General features: G+C 34.4%; 2 protein-coding genes across 3 annotated transcripts in view; one reads left to right on the top strand and one right to left on the bottom strand.

Moving 5' to 3' along the window:
• Positions 1 to 4,797: 4,797 nt before the first annotated feature.
• On the bottom strand, positions 4,798 to 15,940 carry LOC129274802 (structure-specific endonuclease subunit slx1-like). 2 transcript variants are annotated; one of them, XR_010296033.1, is made up of 7 exons: positions 15,691 to 15,940; positions 12,069 to 12,120; positions 10,518 to 10,763; positions 9,541 to 9,702; positions 8,027 to 8,224; positions 6,249 to 6,659; positions 4,798 to 5,767 (listed from the first exon to the last, which is right to left on the bottom strand). XR_010296033.1 is itself a non-coding variant. In XM_064111136.1 (6 exons), the coding sequence occupies exons 1-6, from the start codon at positions 15,861 to 15,863 to the stop codon at positions 6,597 to 6,599; spliced, it is 894 nt and encodes a 297-aa protein (XP_063967206.1). In that variant the 5' UTR covers positions 15,864 to 15,940; the 3' UTR covers positions 4,798 to 6,596. The 2 variants fall into 2 exon arrangements, 1 of the variants encoding a protein (XP_063967206.1); XM_064111136.1 differs by having other exon boundaries at positions 4,798 to 6,659.
• Positions 15,924 to 23,663, top strand: part of LOC129254703 (uncharacterized) — a 22,906-nt gene continuing 15,166 nt past the window's right edge. Inside the window, exons 1-2 of the mRNA XM_054893210.2 lie at positions 15,924 to 16,365; positions 23,083 to 23,179. Coding sequence (XP_054749185.2) covers positions 16,355 to 16,365; positions 23,083 to 23,179 — 108 coding nt within the window. The 5' untranslated portion in view covers positions 15,924 to 16,354. The remainder of the gene's footprint in view (positions 16,366 to 23,082; positions 23,180 to 23,663) is intronic.

The raw sequence follows: 23,663 nt of genomic DNA, 5'->3' as shown, positions 1-23,663 counted from the left end.
ACATTAACTTTTTTTGGTGGTGGCCCATTTGGGCCACCAAAACCATCAAATAATTTTTTTTGGTGGCCCGATATTAAAGTTTGGTGGCCCGAAAAATATAAAGAAACACATTAAGAATTAATAAAACAAACTTCTGAAATATTAATTCTGCAGCCACTACCACAAGTTACTTTCACTTTATCATCTTGTATGTAAACCTTGTTTGCTGTTATTTTACTTTGCTAATTGGCTTGTGGTAAAATATAAATTGTTTCTATCGTTGTAAAAATGAAATGATTGAAAGAGAATAAATGAATTTCATTGTTCGCAGGTTGTGTGGACTTTTTTTAAATCTCCGTATAGACACACACTCATATTGGTAAAGTAAATAAATAGTGCATAGCAAACTCAGATAGATGTACAAAACAATGGTTTTTTATTTCTTCCTCTTTGAATCCTAAAACCTAGATTATGCAGGCCCAAATCCAGTTTATTTCTGTTTTCTCTTTTGCAGCATATTATAGCAGGAGAAAATCACAGAAAAATATGCTGCAAAATTAGAACAATGCATAAAAGGGGGAAACAAATGAAAATAGTTTTCTAAAAGTATATTACAAAAAGAAAACAAAAAATAATAAAAGAAATAAGTGAAAAAAAAAATGAAGAAAGAAAAAACAAAGAACAGGGAAAAAAAGAAAAGAAAAACTTTAGAGAAAAAAAAAAGAAAGTGAAAGAAAAATGAATAAAACAAAATTAATATAAACATGGGGAAAAGGGGAAAATTAAGAAGCCATTACGAATATTTTTTAACAGCTGTGGCAACAGACTATTCTGACTGGAATATAATTAAAAGCCAAGCAAATAATTTTCACTTACTTTCTGGGAATGGCGCATTTCTATTTTTATATCCTTTAGTTTGTATTATTTTATTTTCAGTAGAAACATATTTTTAATCAGGCATATTCAATGGGAAGGGGTATGAATGGTTTAACCACTGTAAAAAAAAATAAGAAGAAAACGGCAAAAGTTATATCTGGAAAAAAAGTGTGAGAAAAGTCCTTCCCTATTTAATTGCCAAAATGTTGGAAAAATTCACATTTCATATCAATGAAATGCCTTCCCAAAGTATTTACTTTCTCAAGAGTGGTTTAAGAAGTCATTTATAAACAAGAAAGAAAGAAACTGTCTGTTTATTTTTGGCTAGAAAAGACACAGCTTCGAAAGAAACCAAGTACATGTATGTACATACAAATGCACATGTGGGACTGTGATTTACTTGCCAATGTGTTTTTATGTGCATTAATTCATTTGGAAATCGGTCTTTTGTAGTCAAAAGAGAGGTCATAATTCCTCTTCTTAATGCTTGCAAATAATCAGGGTACACCAAATTTTCGTAATATAGACTGTAGAATGTCATTTCATAGGTGTAAAATGTGACTTTGACTCAGATTTTCAAAGACAAAGTTCTGTGGAAGATTTCTTAGCAGCAACATTTTTTAATCGCAGCTCCATCTAGAGTACAGCTGTATGCAGTGGCTTCATGCAAAGCTCACGCCAGCCGGCCGGCGCGGCTGGCTGGATAATAGCTACTGTATGCTATAGCTGTAGGCCTAATATGCAAACTTTGTGTGTGTGTATTTGTGTGTAGATCAACAAAAAGGGCGCACGACGAACTGGGTTGCAATTTGACCTGTAGAAAGTTGATAAATGCGTGCAAAATTGGGAGAAAAATTGCGCTACTTTGAAAATTATTGGTTGCCCGATTCGGGCCACCAAAACTGAACATTTGATCAATAATGGTTGCCCGAGGTGAATTTCTGGTGGCCCCGGGCCACCGCTAATGTCGAGCCTTGCTTATGATCTCCCCAAATACCATGGCCTAGTTCGGGTTAAAAGTTATATTTTGCCCTGATGGTAATAGGTGATAATGTGGGTCATTTTCTGTTTCCTGCACTTACTCTTATCTCTGCCTTTATTTTTCTTTATAGAAACAATGGAATGATGTGAAAGGACCCATTCTACAGAGACTAGAAGGAGAGGATGATGAAGATTAGACCCTTATTCAGAGCCACCCCCCTTTGACATCAATGCTAGAGATATATATACATCAGTCGCTCATCACATATTCACATGGCCCCTAAGGTGATTGGAACTCTTGACCTGGATGGTGAAAAGCAGAAGAAACTGTCTTGCAGTTGTCCCAACCGGCTGTGGACTACTGGAAAAATGCTGTGCTTGTTCTGTCGGTCGTAGGAGTAGTTTGTGCTTTTAAGCTGCCAAGAATCACACTCAGTTTCATGTGGTGAACAGGATTTAAAACAACCTTGAAAATAAGTCATCCACTTCCTACATCCATCATCATTTCAAAATGATAGCATCATATTCCAGAGTTCAACAGTTAATTCAAGAGATGAACTAATTTCAGATGAAGATAAATTCAGTTGATGAAGTTTATATATGATGCATGAATTTGAAACACACATGCCATATAATGATTTAAAAGAATTAGAGCAAAAGATGTTACGCAAAAACCTTTTTGCATGGTACCATAACACCACCATGAATTTCTACTTTGGAGGCAGTTGATTCATAAAATGTGTACATATACTTCTCAGTATTTTACATGGAAGAATTATAAAAGATTTGATTTAAGATCGAATGGTTTATCTCTTATTTTCTCTGTATCCAGAATTATAAGCTCCTTTTTTTATACAAACTTGTCCCAATGTTTGCAATTAAGGTAGAGCATACTTTATTGCTATGAAACTAGAATGAAAAGGAGTCCAAAAGTGGGTAGAAAGGAACCATTTTGTTCTATTATTAGGTCTATGTTTCTTGAATGGGGCATACTTACCTGTGTGTACAAAAAAATGTGATGCAATGTATTTAGATGTACATGGAGATAAATAAACATTTATTAAAATGATCGTTTGAAATTAGACAAGTTTTCACGAGATGATTTTTATTGTGTACTTTGTGTTCATGCCCATAAAGCTTTTTAAAGGGCTGACTAACTGCATGTACTGGTGAAATTTGTTATTTTGAGCGGAGCAAATAAAAAATAATGAAAATGAAGAAACTAGTCAGTGAATGTTATGCAGATTCCTGACTGGAAATGATAAAGGGTTTGAGGTACTATTGATTAAAAATAAATATATTAGCTATTGCATTTATGATGTGAATTACCTTTACTATCTCGTGTAGATTTAGCATTTTTTAGTACTGAGGGAATGGGAGATGGGCTCATTGTACATTACAGAGTTGCTATAAATCTGGATATCCAAATTCATAATTTCCTAAGTTTCAGTCTAAATTTCAGTAAGAAACTTTGCTCAGATTATCTGCACTCTTTTAGCTACCTCACATTCAAACTAGCTCGGTTTGTAGACACCCTCAGTGCAAAATTGCAGAGTCAATTTTCCTTTGCAAATTGATTTTCAATGAATCAGAAGCATGTTTGAAACTCTAGATTGGTTGAGGTTAAAGAAGTTTTTTTTCTCAATATAACAACTATCAGCAAATACAGGTAGGTAAATCATTAAATGTAATGTCCATCCAAACAAGTTGAATTATTTGAAAAAAAAGTAAACCAATCTAGTCTCTTACATATTCCAATATCTAAAAATTCCTGGGGCGATCGAGCCTTTGCTCATGCTGGACCAGCCCTTTCTTGTACTTCTCTTTATGTAGTTCTCTTTACTTTTATGTTTTGCTCTCTTCTAAGCGCCTTGAGCATTTAATAAAAATGGAAAAGGTGCTACATAAATCATATGTATTACTATTATTAAATACAAAAGAAACAGTGCATCATCAACTCTCTCTTTCAGAGGTCATGTCCACTCCAATATTTTGAAGTTTGGCTTATTTTTACAGAACAAATATGTGCACAAAACAAGCAATATATACAAATGAGAGAGTCAATTGGTGTCACTATATTTATTTTGTATTTTGTTATATGAAATGTAGAACATTTATTTTTGCTGGTATGATAAGAGCTTTTCACAGTAGATTAGAACAGATGCAATTCCAGGGTGAAATCACCGCTTCCATTAATGAATGCCAGGACCCTTTAATTCTCTCCATCCCCCCCTCATCACTTTTCTCTCTTTCTCTCAATCTCTCTCTTGCCTTCTCCGTCTCCCTCTCTCTATTCTCATTTCCTCTTTTTTTCTATCTCTCTTTGCCTCTTCCTTCATGTGACAAAAATATATACAATTAAGTCAAAGGATAAGTATTACTAAAAATGTATCATCAGCTGCACAAAATAAGAGAAAACTAAATAAATATTGACAAAAAGGTCAGTGTTTCACTGACAAAACCAAAACAAACTATCATGTATCAGTACATTACTTGAAATATTTGTTCAAATACACTTTCTTACCAATAAAACAAATGGTTTAGCATGTCAAACAGCCACTCTGTCTTTGTTGTAATTAGAATGCTATGATGTCACAATATAAATGCTACAATCATTTTTTAAAGGCCAGTGAAAGCAAGGAAATAATTAGCCAATGAATTTAGTATTTCTCATCTTTCCAAGTGAAAATATAAACATTCAAAATAAAATGTTTTCTTGAACCACACTTTCATATGAATCTGTGACTGTTCATTCAGAAACTTCACTGAATTTATTGAATATAGTGCACTCTTATATTGAAACCTAGAATAAAACTATGTCCAGTTTGTTTGTTGCAGGGAGACTATGAAAAGCACCAAGCACAGTGAACATTGATGTTATTACACTCCAATCATTAACATTATGTACTTCTAAATCAATTACCTAGAAAACTTTTGTATACCCTCTCATTATCCAGAGGCTTTTTCAGAAAAGCAACAAATTTGGTGGCTATGATATCATTGTCAACTCCTATGGATACCTTGATTGTGATTGGCTGTTGAGCCATGGTAGTTGCCACCTTCGTGAAACAGGCCCCAGACTCTAGTCCAACTAACTTAACTCCCAGAAATCACAGCAATAACATCACAACAATGTCCAGACAACCCTCATTTTAAGACTCTTGAGATGGTAAGATGATTCATCTGATAGTTTGACAAGAGACGAATAGAGATTACCTTTTGCAGTTAGACCGAGTTTTTTTACAACTTATGTTGCCTTTTTTAGAAAGAATACTAGTAGTCAATCACATAATGCACAGTAAATTTTGAATGGACATCAAAGCACTGTTTATCCAGCTTTCATACTAAAGCAAATAGATATAAAACTTAGTCATCCTTCGATGTTTATCATCAGCACTTCAGACCACTTTTTAAAAAATGTTGCAATAGTGTTAATGAATTTGTGATGTTGATGGCTTTCATTCCATCATCTTTGCATATCTGCACTTGTTAGAAGATGCATGATTTCTATTTCTTCCCTTCCAGACACTCATCACTTGTATACAAATCAAATCAATTTCCCTTCTGCCATAAATTTCTTCAAAATAATGGTAAATAAGAGTGCGAGAATAAGCCAGTTCATAGCTCATGATAAACTTTTCCTAAATAACCTCTCCCATTTTTCATTACAACAGGCACTAATACTTTTAAATGAAGATGTTGCATAAACTTTCCAAACTTAGCATTATGTGGTGTTCATATTCAACGAAAGAATAGTACGTCGGTGATCAAGTTTAGAAATTGGCAGTGGTATTGTCCGCTTCTGGCACATTGACTATTGTTTGGGCTACTGTCAAATACTGTCATATTGCATCAGTTACGCATAGGCACACCAACAAAATATTCCTAAATCTGATGTCTGATCTGGTTATCATTTAAAGGGGAAATTCACCTTGACAAAAGGTTTGATGTAAAAATAGCAGGAAAAAAAATACTGCTGAAGGTTTGAGAAAAATCCATCTAAGAATAAAAAGATAATAGAACTTTAATTATTTGATTTGTGATGTCATATGTTAGCAGCTTTCCTAAATATTGTATGGTGAAAAAAATTAATGAAATGTCATTTTCTCAGAAAATTTAAAAAAGGTTTTTGCTGTACCTTTAGCATATCAATCGACAAATAATTTCACACCCATTAAAAGAAAACAAAACTAAGTCATCCTGAACCTTAAAAAATTGAAATTTATGTATTTTACATTACATAACATATGGGGCAGCTGCTTGTTTATGACGTCACATATCCAAAACTTTAAATTCTTATAACTTCCTTAAATTTAATGGATTTTTCTCTAACCTTCACCAATATTTTTTCATTATTTTTCATGCTATTTTTACAACAAATTTTCCTTCAGGGTGAACTTCCCCTGTAAGGCCTAATAGTTCATGGGGCTCCTATCCAATAACACCTCAGTTAGGAATATTACCCTGCCTTTTTTTTGCCACAGCAATGTCATGATGGCGACAAAGTCCACACAAGGCCTATTAAAACAGGATATGTGATGTACCGCCATGTTCATGAAATCAACAAAACCGTTCAGAAATAAATGAACATTGTTAGAGAATGACAAATGCAGTTCTACATCACTCTTCCATCACTGAATGGCCCCATACATCACTGGCGTCATCTCCACGCATGACTGAAGGCTCTGCAGTGCAGGTAAATGGGCAAAATAGCCTCATGTCCCCATAGACCATGACACGTGTGTATTTTTTCTTCATTTTCATGCTGTATCTGTTGATCTAAGCTCTTCAGCCCAGTGGTCGGATTCACCATCTTCTGATATCTGTCATGAATGGATAACAAATAGGTTAATATTAACTTGGTATAAAAGCAGTTGGTCTACGTCTCTATGACACCGTTCTCACTACATTCCTAAAACTAGTTTACTGGAAACTAGTTTAGTGGAAACTAGTTTAACAAGTAGTGAGAACGGTCGAAGCGGTCTTGGTAGCGATCTTCCAAACCAGTTCAGAAAACCACCTCGCGATGTAGTTTTCAAGATCGCTTCGCCTCGGTAAACTAGTTTTAGCGCAAGTGAGGACACAACCGTTCTTCGCGCGGAACATGTCACCCCACTGAGAGCGTTTCCATAGCAACAAGATCGGTTTACGTGAAGTGATTTTAAAAACCACATTCGTGTGATCAAGTGGGAACGCTAGCAAGGCGATCTTCCAAACTGGTTTCCTGAACCGGTTTCCAGTAAACTAGTTTTAGGAAGCGTAATGAGAGCGGCCTCTATGGCTACATGGACTAAACCCGTTTGGTCTACCTTATACTTGGTCTAATACCAAATGAGTCTAATACTCATTTAATCTCATTGAATGGTCTACTTTCTGTGTAGTCTACTTATTATTTTTCACTGTGTCAAATGAATATTTGGTTCATAAACAGTTCATCTTATCATTAGACCAAGTGATGCAATAAAATCTGACAAATTCCACAAAGACTTACAGTAAACTATGCATATTGCATGGTCTCACGAATAATAATCACAAAAAATAATAATAATCATGTCAGATGGTTTTCTTCATATCATGGGATACCAGATATATCTTGCACTCGTTCAGGCCAATATTGCACCACCACATTGGCTCAAAGATCCTATTTAACTCATAAAATATTACTGGTATCCCATTCTTAGCCATCCATTATAATATTTGTTATTTTAAAATCTACATTTTTGTTTTAAGAAGGAAATATCCAATCATTTTGAGATAAAACTTAACGTGCCTTGGGAGTATGTTAAACATGGTAAATATTTGTTTCGATAAAAAACTACTAGTATTGAACACCATACTTTGATGATAAAAACAAACTGTCATTGGAGGGGTGGACACCATACTTGTACATGGACATTTAAATTGGCCTCTAAACAAGTAAAAATCCTGCAATATCAGAAGAGTATTTGTCATATTCTCCCCAACCTAGAGTACAATGCCTCAATGAAAATGTACCGTATACCCTTTTCATGTATCCAGGTTGAAAAGAATACCCTATTTTTCCTGATTTTGGCAATTTTTATTCCCTTTTTCCTGTACACACATGTATCATCACCAAGTCCCAAATTTTTTTTTTTATTATGTGCTTTTGTAAATGAGTGTGGTGTCCATCTTAAATGGCAGTGCCCCCTCCCCCGACTTTATCTCTCACCTCTGCCAAGTTTGCATAGCAGCCTTGTTTCTTCCTAATCAGGTCACCCCACAAGACAGTCTCCTTGCAGGATGGACAGGAGCCCTCTACAGGCAAGAGTTGGTCAGGCTCATGTTTCAGGAAGCACTTTGAAAGGCAGGTCATGTGATACTCTGCTTTGCATGATGGGTAAAGACAAGTCAGCATGGTGTCATCATCCTGTGTGACAAAGAAAGACACCTTTGATTATTAACAAGGAAATTTGTCACAAGGGCTGCACAACATCCTTGTATCCACAAGATCCTGTATAAAAATATCAGGACTGAACTCTCATAACTTTGACAACTTTAAGAACAAATTGTATGGGGCAATTATCCCTTCTTAGAATATAAGGAAATTAGTGGCTTGCATAATTATAATTGTACTTGCTTATGCAAAGTGCTTTATACTTACTTTATCAGAAATCCCTAAGAACTCTACAGTAAATGCAGCATCATTAGTAGTTACCATGGAATAGCATAGCAGCTCTACATTTCAAGGAATAAAACTCCTTTGAGATGATTGCAGCACAATATGGATGAATTTGTTTGAGACTTCAAAACTTACTTCAATTCAAATCAACCAGTCACAATAGGCAATAAAAACAAGATATCAGTAATAGTCTATATTGCAACATGTAGTCTTATTAAGAGACTACAGCTTGTTATAATCAAGTACCCAAATATACCATGCAGCCCTACAACTCATCATGATCAATGTATCTAATCATATCAACTTGTTCTTATCTGGACCATAATCCATGCTTCTAACAATCTTTGAAGCTTTATCGCAATTTTTCTCTGACATATAACCCTTAACTTCACTCTTGCATTAATCTAGATCCCACCCGAACCAGGTGTATTTCAATCCCAATAAATGTTTTAAGCCCAATTACATTCAAAGCTGGCTCAAAGACATTTACAAAATATCTATATTGTTATGTCCTGGCCCGAACATGCAACTATTTTTCGAGAAACTTTTCCGCTCGACTATCTGCCCATTCACAATATAAACCTAACATTTTTTTTAAATAACACTCAGGGAATAACTTTCCTGCTTTATGCATTGCAATTTGCTCCACACTTTTTTATGACGACACAAAATGTCTTTTGTTAAGCACTTTTTTACATAGGACCATACAGAACATAGCTGAAAGCTTTCTCTTACTACCAGAAATGCTTATCAAATCTGAGAAGTAAAATTATTCCCTCTACACATTCATGTTTTCTAATATTTCATCTTTTTTTTAAAACTTTCTATGGAAGAACCTTGTGTGATTACATAAGTGTAGATTACTGGAGTCAAAGAAATTGTAGGGGTCAGAGGGTCAAGCAAGCTCAAGTCATGTGCACACATTCTTTGTTAAATTTGTAATGTGATACATGGAGTTACCAATTTTTGTTTTATTGGCAATCAAAAGAGCAAATGGCGGGTCCTCAAGACTAGTATTTACTCAATCTATCATCTTTTATTCTCAGGCAAACATAGATATTCACCATAAATCTTTTTCCACAAATAATGCATCGTTTGCCAGCAGTCTGACTTGAAGGCATTGCTACTACATCATCGTCTTCATCCGGAACCTCCTGAGAATCTGAGCTCTTTTCCTTCTTTCCTTTTCTTTTCTTCATCCGCCTTGGGTTCCCATAGCCACTGACCTAAATAATAGAAGCAAATTATGAGACAGAAGTGAGAGAAAAGGAAAGAGAGAGAGAAAGAGATGGAGGGTTGTATAAATGTATATATTGGGTTCGGGATCAAGTTTGAATGGTAGTCATATAAACATATTCAAACAATACATAAATGTATATTGAGTACATAAACACATATCAATTAGATTATAGGTAATGGAAAAATTGGTTCTAGGATCCTTTTAAAAGATAGGATTGTGAGCAGGGGCCTGGAATAAATAACATGATTGATAGAAGTTACTAATCCACAAAATAAAATAAAATAAAAAATCTAGACAAGTAAAAAAAAAAAACACAGATAGGGAGTGAATAGATAACAAGGTACAGAAAGGGGTGGAGAGGGATCACTTGGCCTATTTACAGTAAGATTTGAGGTTTTTATTAAAACATTGTTTGCCACATTCATCTGTGAGTGACCCTCTGGCATCCCATAGACACTCTTCTTCAAAAGAATTATTGACCTATAAAAGGTCAACCAATTATTTGATCAGCTGTTGCTCATTTTTACCCATAATGAGAATAACTATAGATGAACATTACAGGAATGTGGGAGACTATCATCTCAACCTTAAAAATCTCAGAATGCATGGGAGCCTCAAAAAGATAACAGAAAGCACACAAAGTTACGCGACAAGATTATACTACTATTTAAATATTGCAGAAAAAAGGAAACACAAGAGAAGGAAAATATCAATTTCAAAAAAATAAATGAATAAGACCTAAAAAGATAGCAGTGGGGAATAGATTTAGGTGTAATACATATAAATTTTCAATGTTTTTACCTTTGTACTGGTCACCTGACCATACGATATGGGCATGTGACTTGGGGGTTGCAGCCTGACATCAAAGTCTTGCTTGTATTCTTGCATGAGCCACTGAATTGTGAGAGGAAGACGACACCAGGGTCCAACACGAAGCATGTTGGAGACAACTCGGAAGCGGTACTGAAATGCTGTCTCTTTATGGGTCTTACGAGAGATGTGCCGCAGTCGTCTTGACTTTGTTGGATGCTGCCATGCCCATTCAAACTAAAGGTTTTTAAAGAGGATATGGTATATTCTTGTTCAAAAGACAAAATAATTTGGTGATTTACAAAAATTGGTACCCAGCTTGTGACATTTTAGATATCCCAGTTGCAATTGTGGATCGACACAGATTAGTTTGTAGGGTACCGAATCTGTAAAGGGGGTAATTACATGTTTCATCCTTCACTAACTAATGACCATATTCAATGTATATTTGCTGCAAATAATAAAAATCTATCAACCTTAAATTTGAAGGTCATTATATTTCAGGATTGCAAGTTAGTCCCCTAATTGGTAAGATCAACTATGGATACACAGATACATTTTATAAGAGTCCAGAATGTTCATGTTTATTTGTTAACTCCTTTACATCCAGTGCCAACCACACAGAAACGTTGTTAGCCTAACAGAGTGCTAATCCGCTAACAGTAAGCCCTTTCACATCTTTCGGATTGTGAAGTCAAAACATTTATTTCAATGTGTACGTAATGCATTGTTGTAACATTAGACATGGCTGCCACATTACCGGTTGTAACAGGGCCTCTATTAGCACATTACTAACAACGTTTCCGTGCGGTCAGTACAGGTATATTGTTAGATGATATATATATTAGAGAATATTGTTTTATGGAAAAGTTTAACCAACGAAACATTGAATACAGGTAAATAAGTATTCAATTTTGTTTTTGAGGGCTACTGTATAAAACCTACTGCATATATCTGGAACATTAGATGAGGTTCATCATTGCAGTGAATGGGGTTTTCCAGGGCTTTTTCGAGCATTTCAGGGGCAAAACTGTCCTCATTTTCCCTAGTGTAGACAAAATTAACAAGCTTAACTCTGAAATTTTAATTTGAAAAGTAGGCCTATGTAAATTATTAAAGAAAGTTGTGTCATTACATATTCTAACAATTTCACCAAAAATCCTGGTAAGTACGCAAATAGAGGAACTGATGATGTCACCCATTCACTATTTCTTTTGTATCTTATCATAGCTTGTGTTATTCTCATCTTCAGTTGAGCATTTATTTCCCATAAACTGTATTATTTTCAACCCCACAATATGGAATATTGATTTTTTTTTCTCTCTTTATATCCTCCCTGAACACTGGAATTGCTGTTGATATATTCTACTGTGAATTAAAGACTCTCCCTAGAGACATTAATGTCTAATCTAAAAAAACAATTGTGAAAAAATGTATAATTGAATATTAATTTCATACAATATACTACAAAAGAAATATTGAGTGAGTGACATCATCAACTCTCTCATTTGCATATAACATATAAGAGCCATATTAACTTACTCTTAGTGCTGTTATTTCATTTGGAAAGCCAAATATGATCAGTACCATATCCCTAAACAAACAAAAAAGAAAGTACATCAAGTTGGAATAGTATTAATTTCATTCATCACTTTATAGAAGTAGTGATGTAGCAGCAGAACCAATAGCAGTAGAAGTAGTAGTAGTAGTAGTAAAAGTAGTAGTAGTAGTAGTAGTAGTAGTAGTAGTAGTAGTAGTAGTAGTAGTAGTAGTAGTAGTAGTAGTAGTAGTAGTAGTAGTAGTAGCAGCAGCAGCAGCAGTAGTAGTATAGTAGTCTGGTAAGAAACAGGTGTCTCTTTTTTTTTTTTGAGGGGGGGGGGGGACTGTCATACCTTTATACGCATTAGGTATATTAAGGTATGCAATTTAATAAAATTTTAGTCTAAAAATAGGGTCGCTATTTCTAATGTTAAATATGAAGGGAATTCCCTTCTTGTGTATTATCTTCTCCAGGCACAGTCCCATATGCTTGTCTAGGCTCCGTGATAAAATGACAATATCAAAATCATAAAAAAATATCATCACAGAATCCTCTAGGCTATATCGGGACCAGGGGTGGTATTCTGAAAACGTTCTTATCTTTATTCTTATCTTTTATCTTATCTCATTGAGATAAGAAGACGCTAAAATCATTGCAAATCGGTATTCTGAAAATCTTCTTAACGCGTTCTTATCTCTGTACGGACTGCCCCCTTCTTATCTTCAACATGCCCATTTTTAAGATATTACCCAATCAAAATGCCCTTTATATTGGCAGTTTAACCAATAGAAGCATTCCTTATGTCAAGAGAATATCATGGGCGCTGCGCGTACACTTTTTCTAGCGCATTGCGGGAAATAGGCATTTTATACGCAATGGCTGATTATTATTTCCAGACACATGCACAAAATAAAGAAAGAAAGTAAAGAAAAAAGGAAATAAAGCAGGGAACAAATAAATAATTACAGGAAGAAAGATCTAAGTAATAAGACAAAAAAGGGTAGGAATGAAGCAGAAATAAAAATAATGAAAGGAACAGAGCAGAAAATAATGAAAGAAAGAGCAAACGAAAGAAAGCAAGCAGAACAAAAAAGAACTTAAAAGAAAATATTAAAAAATTAAAGAAAGAAAGAAACAAAAATTATTAAAAGAAACAAAAAGGAGAAAGAAATAGAACGATTATCAATGATAAAGTGAGGAAGAATAAAAATGAAGTAAATATAAAGAAAGAAACTTAAAGGAAAACAGAAAAAAAAGAAAAAGGACAAAATAAAAAGATTAAAAAGGATAAAATGAAGGAATAAAGAACCAAAAAAAGAAAACAGTTAGAAAAAAAACGAATGAAAGAAGGTAAGAAAGAAAGATAGAAAGAGAAAAGTAAGGAATAAAAAAATTCAAAGTGAAGGGAGAGAGAACAAAGGAAAATTAAACAAAGAAATAAAGAAAGAGAGAGAAAGAAAGAAAGAAAAGAAAGAAAGAAAGAAAGAAAGAAAGAAAGAAAGAAAGAAAGAAAGAAAGAAAGAAAGAAAGAAAGAAAGAAAGAAAGAAAGAAAGAAAGAAAGAAAGAAAGAAAGAAAGAAAGAAAGAAAGAAGGAAAAAAGAGATAAGAGAGAAAAGATAAAGGAAAATTAAAGCAAAAATAAATAATAAAGATAAAAGGAAAGAAAAAGTAAATTCAAAGAAAGAAAGAAAAAGAACGAAAAGGGAAAATAAGGCAGGAAAAATGAAGAATGAATGAAACAAAAAACATTAATAGAAAGAATAAAGAAAAAGATCTTTATAAATCAATATAAGAAAGACAGAGAGAAAAAAGAAAGTAAAGAAAGAGAGTAAATAAAGAATGAATGAAAAAAAGAATGAGCAAAAGAAAGAAAAAGAAGAAATAAAGAAAGTAAATAAGACACAAAAGTGTCAGAAAGCAGAAATTAAAAAAATGAGAGGGAACTAACGAATGAAAATATAAAAAAAAGAACCCCAAAAAATAAATAAAAACAAAGAAAACAAAGAAAAATAAGGGGGGAATTTGAAAATTAAGGGAAGGATGAAATAAAGAAAAAAGGAAAAAACAAATATAAAGACGAAAGAATGAATGAAAAAAAAAAAGAATAAGGAAGAAATAAAAAGATTACACAAAATTAAGTGAAGGTAGAAAGAAAAAGGTAGAAAGAAAAAGGAAGAAAAGTAAAGAAAGAGAGAAAAAGGGGGGGGAAGCAGAAATAAAGACTTAGTAAAGAAAAAAAAGAAAGGAAAAAAAGGGAAAAGGGAAAATAAAAAAGGAAGAAAGATGAAGAATAAATGAAACAAAGGAAAAGAAAAATAAAGAAGAAATTAAAAGATTCAAAAGAATAAAACAAAAGATATAGATAGAGAATAAAAGGAAGGAAGAAAGACAGACAGATAGAAAGAAAGAAAAAGAGAACATAAATAAAGAAAAAGGGATAGAAAAAGAGACGGGCAAAATAAAGGGTGAATGAAAGAAAGGGTGGGAGAAATACCTGTTACACTACCGTACCAGTGGCCATCGATTTTGAGCATGAATGAACGCGGACATCATGAGAAGTGATAACCCTCTAGTCTAGCTATCTTAAATATTATCATAAATATCGTAAGGAGATAAGAAAGATAAAAGAACGTTTTCAGAATACCACTTATCTTTATTTTATTCTTATCTTTTTACTTTTTTAGCACGCTTTATATTTTATGCGCAAGTTATAAATTTACGCGCTCAACTCAGCATAGGATGGAAAGCAAAATAAGAAAAAAAATAACAAAAGATAAGAACGTTTTCAGATTACCAATTGGAGAACGTGACGTAGATAAGTCGGCATAAGATAAGAACGTTTTCAGAATACCACCCCAGATTCTGAGGGAGACGTGCGGCCCCATCACACAGCGCCGCGCCGGCATTGCCACAACTACTAGTAGTATGGCAGTGTGTCCAAACTTCGCGCGTGTCCATACTTCGCGGACGGTCCTTATCTCAAAAACTAGCCAATATCCTTAAAATCTGACATCATCAACGTGAAAAGCGACCTAAAAATTACCGTATAATGAAAATTTCTTTAGGATGAGTTCAGTATTCATGAAAATATTGGCAAAAGATCGGCAAATTTGTCACCACTAGCGCCCGTTTTGAAGAAATCACAAGCATCACGATATCACCATTTTGCAAGCAGAAATCATCAAAAATGTGAGTTAAATGTGGTACTAACCGATTCCATAGCATTTTGCCATCAATCTGATTTAATTTTTCACTTTTTGAACTTGAGTTTTTGTTTAAATCTCCACAAAAGCTTTGGTGCGCGAAGTTAGGTCACACTTTTCTGAACGGTTTTCCAGCACAGCCCGCATTCGCCGATCGGAATAGAATTTTGAGATCGCGATACCGGCGAAACCCCTTGACCTACTTTACATTTTCGTCCATGATTTTATAGTTTACGATCTTGCCGTCAATGTGGTAACTATTTCTTGAATTGGTTTTGTATAAATTATGAATTATTTTGTGAACAAAATTATGCCTGATGAATATTTTTGAAAAGTGCGCGAAGTTTGGACACCCCATCATACTAGTAGCCAAGCTGCCGCCGGGGCCGGGCCAGCGCAGCCCCGTCATGCCGTACTCACCACGGACCCTTTCCACTCGTCCTGTACGCTCCTCCAAATTTTGAACCTTTGTTGTGTTGCCCAACTCTCCTTTTTGGGTCCACTGTGTAACCAATATATGTTCTTCCCTTATAGAATGGATTGGTGCTCACTAGGCAATAACAACCATTGAAATTTTCCACCTCTTTTGCCATGTTATGAATGATGTTGTGGTCGTGGATGTGGATATGAAAATGAAATTCATTTCGTCACGTGACATGTCACCTGATAAATATATCCGGATCGGATCTGTGATTTCTCATTTATGATTTAGTGTAGTTGGCGGGGTAGTTGGCTCTTCATGTTAGACAAGTGGTGGAAAAATATACATTACGAGTACTTTTTACTTGTGTGTTGGTATTTCAGGACCACTTCTCTTAATTTAAGAGAGAATCAACTATAGCTATCCTGAGTCTCGACCAGTGAAACAGGAAACAACATCACATTGCCACAGTCCACTGGCACTGGCACTGGCACTGCACTGACTGACTGACTCGATCGAGGCGAAGCGCATACGCCAGGCCAGGCCGGCTGCCTAAAACAGTAAACTAAGCCAGGCTTAGCGCCTGTTGGAGCTGGAGACGGGATGCGGCAAGTGGCACACTGCAAAATAATTTGATTTTTCGCCCTTTGCCTTAGTCAAACCATGGATAGAAGGTGAACGAGCAATCATTTCATTTCATTTTTTATTATATAAATATCTACATAACTAGTAGTAGTAAGGCCTAATAGTAAAGGCCCGGGGGGGGGGGGGGGGGGGCACTCGACCAAAAAAGTGGAAGGGGTGTGCCGCGGGCAAGGCAAAAAACGGGGGCCTTGGAGCGGGCTTATTGTAAAAAGGAGGGTCCTCGGAACTACAAATGTTTGTGAAAACGGGGGTCCTCGGACGGATCTCTGTGAGTGCGTATGCATCCCTATGGAACGGGCAATCGTGCATGACGCAGCTAGCACGGCCTCCGCCGGGTGCGCTCGCGCTTAGGCGATGGTCGAAAAGCGCTCTACGGCCGCTTTTCACCAAAATTGTAGCAGATCAATGCGACCGGAATGGCGTAACGAAAAATTGCGAAGCTTTGGAGCGGATTTCTTTCTTCTTTTTTCTCGATAAGAAGGAAATGCTATGCCTTGGAGCGGCTTTCTTTGTTCTTTTTCTCAATAAGACAAAAATGCTATGCCTTGGAACGGAAATTTGAGTGTAAAAATGGGGGTCCCCTCCGCGGCACATACCCACTATGCATTATATACTGAGTGCCCCCCCCCCCCCCCCCCCCGGGCCTAAAGGCTAAACTAAATAAAGTTAAGCCTTAAGCCAGGAGTTACTATAGCAATTATTCAAATTAATTACAATACAGATTTTGAACATCATAAATTTGGATTTCTTATGTTCTTTTTCTTTCTCAATGTTGGATGTTTGTTTAACAAGAATTAGAGAATGTGTTAAAGCTTATTACTATGTTAGCTGTCAAGCAATCAATGGACCAATACTTTTTTTTAAAATACCACTACAATTTCATAATAGGGGAGACCGGGGTTAGTTGGAACATTTTTGAAAAAAATGGCTGTAAAATCCAAATAAATTTTATTCGAGAAACAATCAATATATCAGCTTGAAGCATATATCTAAGGGCTTCAAATGTACCCCATAAAATTTTTAACTCTTTTATGGTTACTGAAAAAATCCACCTTGAACAAGACCATCGCAAACGTTCCAACTTACCCCATATACGGGGTAAGTTGGAACATGGTATGGGGTAAGTTGGAACACTGCATGGTCAATTAAGAATTATACTAAAACTACTTAAAACTGTAATATTACACGGTTTTAGCCTATTTGCTTTATTTATTCAAGTTCAAATATTAAAGTATGGATTCGTTGAACTTTATGTTTTCTATTATACAGCCACTCACACAAGCAGACTAAGTAGTAGAATTCCACATATTTGGGTGCGTTTGATTTTACATGCAAAGTGTACTATCAGCAATTTCATGTACATTTGCATCAAATTTATAAGACACAAAAATTAATTGTTTATATTTAAATTAATTAGTTATGCAAATAAGCATATGAAATTTGCCCTAATTTTTTGGTATGTTTTTGCCTTTAACTGTATTTATTAAGCTAGTAGAATGCTGATTTTTGGTGAGAGTATAAATTTTCCCATTTTATAACAAATATCCACCAAAAATTGCAAAAAAAATATAATTTCTTATGTATTTTTTGTGTTTTTATTTGTATTTTTTGGTGTTTTTTTTGCCTTTGTTTTTTCGATGAACTTTGTCGGGACTCTTTTGCGAATTGCGATCATACATGTAAATAGCATAAAATAAATCTATTTGAACCAACTTAAATAAAAAATAATCATACATTTATGACTTTTGGTTGAAAAACACAATTTGCATTGACCTTGTACATGGAATCATGTTTTTGAACAATTTTGGGTCCGAACATGCACGTACAAAATGTTGCATATTTTCAAAACCGTGCACACAGGCATCGCAAATTTGGTCTCAAATGATGCGCAAGACTTGTAAGTAAAAAGTCAGCGAGCAGTGTAGGAAAATATATTCGCACGATGGCATAGTGACAAAATTTCTTGAGGAGGGGGCTCAAATTGACCCCCCTCCCATTTTGATAAGGGTTAATATTGCATTAGGCGCCTACAATAGGTCTTAAATGCACACTCAGACCCAACTGATAAACAAAACAAGCATGGTATACAATATATGTTCAGAAGAGTGTGAAATACTTTATATATTTTTTTATCAAATCCAATGTTTTTATTCATAATTATGTTTGGGGTAAGTTGGGACATGTTCCAACTAGCCCCTTCAATGTTGTTCCAACTAACCCCGGAGGCCCGTTTGACGTTTATAACCTTACAGCACAAAAAAGGGACTTCACCATAGCATATTAATAAACTCATTTTGTAGCTTGGTACAAGTGTCTATTATACACCCAAACTGGCCAACTTGATCTATAAACTTCTCTGAGATAATCAAACATTTCTGAAAAAGAAAAAAATTACTCAGAAGGTCAAAAAACAAAAATTCCTTTCTAACTTCACCAGGCTTGTTGCACATGTGTTGTCTGTAATATGGTGGATGGCTGTTGATAATGACAATAAATTGAGGGCAGTATTGCAGAAATTTATTTAAAGACGTTAAAGAAAATTACAATGTTTCAACTTACCCCATGTTCCAACTAACCCCGGTCTCCCCTACTGTAAAGTGCTGTAAATTATGACGAATGATCTCGAGTTTGAATAGATAGTAGAATGGTTTAGATTTTTTTCTCACATAGTAGATACAAAGCCTTTGGCGCATTTTTGGTGTTATAAATATCACACTTGCTCCAACACAAGTGCTAATAGTTTGAAAACAAGTGCATGAACCCTTATTTCTTAACGTTTACACCGCTTAATTTTTAAAGGGGAATCCAGCCTTGGCCATAAAATTTTGTGTTGGAAAGGAGAAAAATAAATTAAACAGAATGGTGAAAGTTTGAAAGAAATTGTACAAGCAATAAGAAAGTTATAGCTGCTTTAAAATTGAGATCACTAATAGTATGTAGATTTCAAATTGGCAACTGGGTAAGTAAATTATGACAAGGGGCAAGGACAAGTTTCCCATAGGCCATGTACTTTATTATCAGGGATTGTGGTTTTCTCCTAAGTACCCATTCCACTGGGGCAGTAATCTAAATATAACCCAGGTAGTATATTGTTTTATGTCCTCATGAAAGAAAAATATAATTTGAAATAAAAAATTTGGGAAAAATGACATTTTAGCCATAATGTGTATTGCAGTACATGGAAGAGTAGTCCTTGCCTTACATGTACATCACTATGACATCCCATATGCGGCCAATTAGAAGTCTCCATGGGTATAGTGATTACCAATATTTACAACTTTTTAAAATTCATAACTTTCTTGTTGTTTGTCCAACATTGTTCGAACTTTCACCTAACAACTTGTCTGATTTTTCTTTTTCTTATAAAAACAAGTTTTTATTTGGGTTGGATTTCCCTTTAAGTACACCTTCCTTTACAAGCTTTCAAATTTTGGTGAAAATTACATGGATTTTAAATAAAGTGCAGCATTTATTGTACTTCTCAGATTAAATAGAAATTTAGACTTTTCGAGATTATGTTTGTGTCATCTTTCACACCATTTGAAAGAAATGAAGGTGCTGCTAGCCTTACAAGGGCAAAAAAAAACCAATATGAATGAATTCTCCTTCTTCAGTTTGCAATTCTGTACTTTACTGTAAACTTTACATGGATTTGGAGTTTGTAATACAGGTTTAACATAGTGATCTCGTGGGGTCTAAAAATGCCAAATTCTTTTGTATGCGCAATTATCGAGAAGACGAGAACTTCCAATTGGTTGAAATTCAAAGCTCAATACCAAAAAATCAAGTACATGAACCCATGTTATTTTTTGCATATTTGAAATGTTTGGGTGCTAAAGTTAACTCAGTGCAAAATTTGGTGAAAATGACATGGATTTAATTTTAACTGTGGAATGTCCTTTAACACAATCTTTAAAAATTCACTATGACAATGATTTAGGTTAAATGAAAAACAGAAATTTTAGAAAATATTGGTGAAGGTTTGATGAAAATCTATTATAGAATAAGAGAGTCCAATTTTAATGAATTTTTCAAGTTTTTTATTTGTGAGGTCATTCCATACAATTCAAATTCTGGAATGGAATATTATTATTAGAAATATATTTCTGAAATGATGAGTCTAATCATATATTCACTGTGCAAATAAAATCACTTTCATTTTTTTTTAGAAAATGGGGATTCAGGGAATAATGGAGAAGCTGCTCATCTGTGATGTCACAAAATCAAAACTTAAACAAATCATAGTTCTGATATTCTTTGAGGGGTTTTTATCAAACCTTCACCAATATTTATTTTCTATTTTTTTTTAAAGCAACTTATTTATTGTCAGAGTGAATTTCTCCTTTAATGAGTTTTCCATCTTTTTTATGATTTGCAGCTCTAGGAAAATTAAAATAATTGGTGCTTAAACTGATGGAAACGCACAGCTCTTGACTAGTATTATTCATTATTTTGGGGGGATGGTTCTTTATATGTGACAATGATTACCGAAACTAATGATATACAATAATACAAACATTCTGAATGCAGGCACATGTACATGTGGAAAGGCAATACAATATATGTGTAAACCATTGCACACATTACTTGTGAATCTTGTACTTATTTTTTTTCCTAAGTGAATGGTAGGCCTGTTTGTAATGCAGTGCGCGACACTGGCACTGGTCCGACGGTCCCAGACCAGTAAAAATTGCTGTCAGGCCAGTAATATTCAGAAATTGCCCGATTTACTGGTCCGACATGACCAGTAAAATATATATCAAACTGATAAAGATGATATCTTTTCTCTTTTATATATAAATGGCTCTGGTGTCTCAAAAATGGCTCTTTGAAATTGAGAAATGGCTCTCATGAATTATGTTGTGTATGTGTACTGGGGGGGGGGGGTAACAATAAGCGATAAAAGACAGCAAAATAAACTCAAGTCTTTTTTATGGTTTTTTTTTTTTTTACCAGTAAAGTTTAGGTTCGGACCAGTAAAAAATTGAAAAAGTGGGTATCTACTGGTCCAACAAGATCAGGTGGGACCAGTAGAAAAAAGGGTTAGTATGGAGCCCTGTAATATTGTTTAGCTACATTATTTTTTTATCATATTTCATTGGTATACTTGAGAAATGTCAACTATGATTTAACTGGAAAATTATTTGATTGTTGATAGTATACATGTGTGTAGCTAAATATACAGTACACATGTAGTGTTTGTGAAGGACTTTTCCACTTGTTATAAAAAGGGGAAGTTCAACCTGACAAAAAGTTTATTTTAAAGGTAGCAAAAAATATTAATGTCAAAGTTTTGAGGAAAATCCATCAACAATTAAAAAAAATGTAATTTTTGATCTGTGATGTCATGTGCGAGCAGCTTCTCCATGTATTGAAAATGTAAATGAAATGTTGTTTTTTCAAAATGGTGAAAATAGTTTTTATTGTTCCTTCAGTATATCAACAGAGTATAAACAGACAAAGCATTTCACACAAACTCGTGGAAAAAAAGTAGTTCTCATGAACCATTACAAAATTAGAATTTATGCATTTTATATGACAGAATATATGGGGCAGCTGCACAAATGAAAAAATTATACTTCTAATAACTTGAAAGATTTTTCACAAACCTTCAACAATATCTTTTCTTATTTAATCTGGTATTTTTCAACAAATATTTTGTCAGAGCGAACTTCCCCTTGAAGACTTGGACGATTTTACGGCTACCGAGTATAAGTATTTCCTACTCAGCCAGGGCTCTTGCAAAGTAGGGAATTACGCGTGGCGCATATTTTGAAATGGATGATTATTCTCTAACACCCAAATTTAGCGCTGAACCGCTGCGTTACGCACGCACACTTTACATGCGCGCATATTGTGCGCGCTGCTTAAACGGACGATCAGGAACATTTTAAAATTGTTATGAGGTGCTAACAAGTGAAAACATATTCCATATACCGGTACCTTCCGTTATGAGCTCCAGTCCTCCAAAAAGAAATATAAATGACGCATTATTCAGACAACAGCGGGAAGGAAAATAAAACAGAATAGAAATTGTAAATATATCAGATTACTAAACTGACGATCAGGAACATTTTAAAATTGTTTTGAGGTGCTAACAAGTGAAAACGTATGTTATATACCTTCCGTTTTGAACTCCCATCCTTGAAAAAGAAATATAGCCTACATAATGCATTATTCAGCCAACGCCCGAAAGGAAAACAAAACAGAATGGAAATAAATATCTCAGATTGCTAAATGGACAATCAGGAACATTTTGAAATTGTTTTGAGGTGCTAACAAGTGAAAACATTTTATATACCTTCCGTTTTGACTCCCGTCCTCCAAAAAGAAATATAAATAACGCATTATTCAGCCAGCGGCGGAAAGGAAAACAAAACAGAATAGAAATAAATATCTCAGATTACTAAACTGACGATCAGGAACATTTTAGAATTGCTTTGAGGTGCTAAGAAGTAAAAATATATGTTTTCTATACAGTATATAACATATAATCTCAGCTCAGCCCTTCTGTGTTTATGTCTCTTAGATTGTGATCACTTGTCATATATGGCTAAGTACTGTGCAAGATAATTTGTCATTAAATTGGTATGAATTTTCAGTGAACCATCTTTCAATTACACATGTAAATTCACTTTAATTACACATTTATTTGACAATCCATGGATATTAAACTACCATACATTGGCATGACTGCTAAATTTACAGTATGATGTTATTTTTCCTCCACTTTTTTTTCATTACAGACCTTTAGATCGAGTGTTTTTTGTCTACGATCACTCTGTTATTCAGAGGGAAGAAGATGATCCGAAAGATGCCATAGCATACTTTTATCCTCCAAATGTAAATATCAGCAATACCATTATGACTTATATGACATTCATCCAAATTTTGTATAGACTGATACTTGTTACAGTTATTTTGGCATTGTGACTTGTGTGGTGCTACAATACACAATAAAAGATTTCTGACCTTCCGTCACGTGATTGACTTTTTGTACAGTATAGTACTGCCTCCATTACTCTCAATTTGAAAAAAATTGTAATTCGTTGACTTTATGCTCAAAGTCACTCAACAGAAATGTAACTCTTGTGGTGTTTAGTGCAGTTGCATGGCATGTACATGTAGTTACAATACATTTTTAGAGGTGTAATTCCATCCAACCTTTAAATCTAGGTTTTGGATAGACTGATTAAAAACAAAAAATTTCAAGCATTTTTTCCCAAAATATGTAGTAATTTTGTTGATGATGCTACAGCTACACCAAGTATTATTTATTCATTTTAGTTGGAACTTAAAAAATATATTTCCACCACTCATTATTTTC

The sequence above is a fragment of the Lytechinus pictus genome, chromosome 2 (genome assembly GCF_037042905.1).
Source record: "Lytechinus pictus isolate F3 Inbred chromosome 2, Lp3.0, whole genome shotgun sequence".
Lineage (NCBI taxonomy): Eukaryota > Metazoa > Echinodermata > Echinoidea > Temnopleuroida > Toxopneustidae > Lytechinus > Lytechinus pictus.
The sequence above is the reverse complement of the archived record's forward strand: the minus strand, read 5'-3'. Positions and strand labels throughout refer to the sequence as shown.